Source organism: Rhagoletis zephyria, unplaced genomic scaffold, assembly GCF_001687245.7.
Source record: "Rhagoletis zephyria isolate East Lansing unplaced genomic scaffold, Rhagoletis_zephyria_1.1 Rzeph_scaffold_33186, whole genome shotgun sequence".
Classification (NCBI taxonomy): Eukaryota; Metazoa; Arthropoda; class Insecta; order Diptera; family Tephritidae; genus Rhagoletis; species Rhagoletis zephyria.
In genome coordinates this window covers 1-3,791 of record NW_016190241.1, presented here as the reverse complement: position 1 = coordinate 3,791, position 3,791 = coordinate 1, and the positions used below count along the sequence as shown (strand labels likewise).

The 3,791-nt window shown below is 31.0% G+C and overlaps 1 protein-coding gene across 1 annotated transcript; it reads left to right on the top strand.

Moving 5' to 3' along the window:
* Window positions 1–366: 366 nt before the first annotated feature.
* Window positions 367–3,350, top strand: LOC108354073 (receptor-type guanylate cyclase Gyc76C-like; the record flags this gene model as incomplete). The annotated part of the gene is made up of 2 exons (XM_017605267.1): window positions 367–617; window positions 3,248–3,350. Coding segments are annotated over 2 exons (354 nt in total), but the record flags the coding sequence as incomplete, so codon positions are not given.
* Between the last annotated feature and the right edge of the window lie 441 nt (window positions 3,351–3,791).

Genomic DNA, 3,791 nt, shown 5'->3' with positions numbered 1-3,791 from the left:
AAGTTAAAAATATTTTTGAAAATTTGTTTAAATCTCTTTATTAATAAAAATGATTATACATGCAGTAGAGGGTTAAAATATTTTTTTAGAAACATAAATACGTATGACATACTTATGTATTTCTTTTAAATTATTTTAAAACAAATTTTGGTTGACAAATTTTAATACAATTTTTTTATAATATCTAACCTTATAATTTTGTTAATATTTTTTTTTAATAAAAAAGAGTTTTTTATTCGATAATTAGAATATATGGGGCAGTTTTAGAATTTTGTAAATATGTATGTAGTACATGAAATGATACTGACTTTAATAACAAATCCGTTTCACAGCAATAATGCACCTTTTCCATTTGCTCACTTGCAGTTTATCTCATACTTGGCCACTACTATGAGCATGTTGGCCTGATGGTCAGTTTGGAACGTAAAGGTTTATTGGCCAAAGGTGAATATTTTGTTGTTGGCATCGATATTGAACAATATGATCCAGCTAATCCGGATAAATATTTGCGTGGTTTACTGCTGGAGAAAATCGATTTAAGCGCAGAAGTGGCTTTTCAATCATATGTGGGCATCTTTCCAACAGCGTCATTGTCGTTTGCTAAATTTGCCAAGGAGGTGAGTGGAACATATACCTACATATGTACATATTTTAATTAAAGTGGCGAAAAATGTGTGCAAGTAAAAAGTATAATTAAATACATATATATGTATGTACATTAGGGTGATATTTAAAATCAAATGACCAAATGGCCACAGATATCACACATAAATTTTGGTTACGATTGAAGACGGTTAAGGCGTCTCGCACAGGGGGCAAAGTACAGACTCTTCTATAGAGACTCAAACAAATTAAAATTNATTGGAGTCGGTAAAGGCGTGTTGCAAAGGGGTCAAAGGCCCCTCTATGGACTCAAAATATTAAAATTATTTTTTTTTTTTTCATTTAATACCCAAAATCGATATTACTAAAGTCGAGTATATCACATATAAATTTCGGTCCCGATTGGACTCTGTTAAGACATCTTCTTATGGTAATCTGACCTCTGACCCAAGTGCGACACGCCTTAACCGACTTCAATCGGGGCCAAAATTTATATGTGATATCTTCGACTACGGTAGTATCGATTTTGGGTATTAGATGAAAAAAAAATATATAAATTTTAATTTTTTGAGTCTCCACAGAGGAATTTGAAGTTTACCTCCTGTGCGAAACGCCTTAACCGTCTCCAATCGGGACCAAAATTTATATGTGATATCTTCGACTATAGTAAATAGCATTGACGTAGGGGTTGAGGCTTAGGAAATGGACATATTTACATATATTTTACATATTTACATATGGTCATTTAATCGTTATCAATACTTTTGATTTAAGAGGATCACTGATGAATTAGTTCTTTTATGGTAAAAGTGAAGCTACATACTTACATGGCGTGTATTAAATTTGGAGCTTTCCTTGGTTCTTTCACATTTAAGTACATAATGAGATTAACATCTGCAGATCTTATACATACACATGTACATATGTATGTCAATGATTCCTAAAGTTCACTATTGCAGCTGGCAGCTTTGTAAAAGCAAAATAAACTAATTATGCCAAATACATATTTGGACTTAGAGTGCTCAGCTAATCTATTTATTTATGCATAAAAATATATTCTTATTTTTTTTTTACATATACATATAGTGGTCCACAAAACATTAGGAGCGAGATATTCTGATCAGTTTTTGCTATTTGTCTTTTGTTTATTTAGTGTTTATTATTATTTTTTTAAGTCTAGCTAGTTATACAACAAACAACAAATAAATTCAGATTTAAGTTTTTGTACAAAAATTATAAAAATTCTGAAAACAGCATACCAAGACTTTTTGTGAAGATTCTGATTAAAAAGTTTGAAATTTTGGTGAAAATTTGCAGAATTTTTATAATTTTTATACAAAGTTTGAAATATAAATTTATATAGTGTTTGTTGTATGACCAGCTAGACTTTTATAACTACCACTTAGCTGATCCACACCTAAACATACGCAAAATGTACTGATCAGTTTGAAGTTTAGATGATTTAAAGCTTAGTATGTATGTGATAAGCTTTCAGAGGGTAGGGTTTTGAAATGATTGAGGTCAAAAATTTAATGATTGTCAACGATTTACGAAGATTTTGATTAAACTGAGGCTAATAATGCTAACAAGAATGACAACGTGTATTGGTTAAAGGCATAATTACATAAATATGTATGTACATTAGGCTGTTACACCTTTCAAGTAAGCGAAAAATAGTACGCCGTGCACCCCTGAATCTAAGGTATTTTTGCAAGAAAATGTGGAAACAATTTTTTTTTTACATTTTGCGGTGACATTAATCGGCAATAAAATTTTTATTTTAATAGTTCGACTGGAATAAACGAAATATTTTCTTAACAAGATTTGAAGGATTTTTGGTTAGCTTTAAATTACTGACATCAGGGTGATCAGGAGTGGGATATGGTGGGTAAGTATTAACACGGTCAATGAACTTTAGGAATAAAAACTGTCCAAGGCAAAAAAATCGATAAATTATACTTTAAGATCCCACTGTAAAAGCCGAAGATATTTATGATGAAAAATGTAAAAAGACCCTACGTAGGGCAAAGTTAAAATCGAAATGGCCTTCGATTAGAAATATTTCTTTAGCAAAAGTATAATGACATTAGTTATGTTAGGGTGATAAGGACTGAGATCTAAAGGGTAAGTACTAGAACGGGATACTTGAGGTCAATGAACTTTGGAGTAAAACAAAAATCTTTTCGAGATAAGAACATCGATATATCATACTTTAAGATCGAGCCGTAAATGAGGAAGATATGCCGAAAAATTAAAAAGGCAACCACTACTTTCGGATTTTTTTTTTCGATATTACCTGGCAAAAATACTTTATACTTGCGAATAACTTTTCTGATATGGCCTAATTTACATTTTTTCGTAGGTATATTTGTGGCTATAAAAGCACGTACTAATCCGTATCTAAGCGACAATTATCGAGTGTGGAATACGGGTATAGTCAGCAGAAATGCCCCCAAATAAATATCCATACATATGTATGTACATATGTGTATCTTAATAGAAAGCTAATAGGGGGAAAAGTGTGAAAAGGATGCAAAACGTGCGTGAAATATTTAATACTTATCTTAATCTTAATAAACCTTCCGGCTTGTGCCTTAAGTGATATTTTATTTTTCTTGTCTCTTTCTCTATCCCTGCTGCTTAGGTCAACAAATACATGGAGCTGCCGCCATTCAATTTTCCCAATCCTCTAGGCTATTTTGGTGGCGAAAAGCAGGTGAGTGAGAAAACGGGTGTGAACTTTAGTGGTACTTTAAGGCACATTTAGTCCCTTCAATCATTATGAGTAAAATAATTTAAATCAGCNTCGATCACAAATAACGATTATTTTATGATTCTTATTTTTCCTTCAGAAATAAAAATTATTATTGAGTTTTGTTTTTCCAATTAAAAAATAATGATTATTTATAAAATAGAAAAAAGCCATACAGAAGCATTCTACTGAAATTTTGACCTGAAAATTTTGGGACTTAATGCTTTTATTAGGATGTCGCCACCTCTGAAAAGAATACGTCGGAAATTCACGCTGGCTTAGCTTTTGAGTATTTTGAATGATCATTATTCTTAAGTGAAAAAATAAAGGTCAATAATAATTATTATCTTTGAGCAGAAAAATTAAAATCATCAAATAATCATTATTTTTGAGCGAAAAAATAAAAATCAGGTAATCATAATTTGCTTTGAGCGAA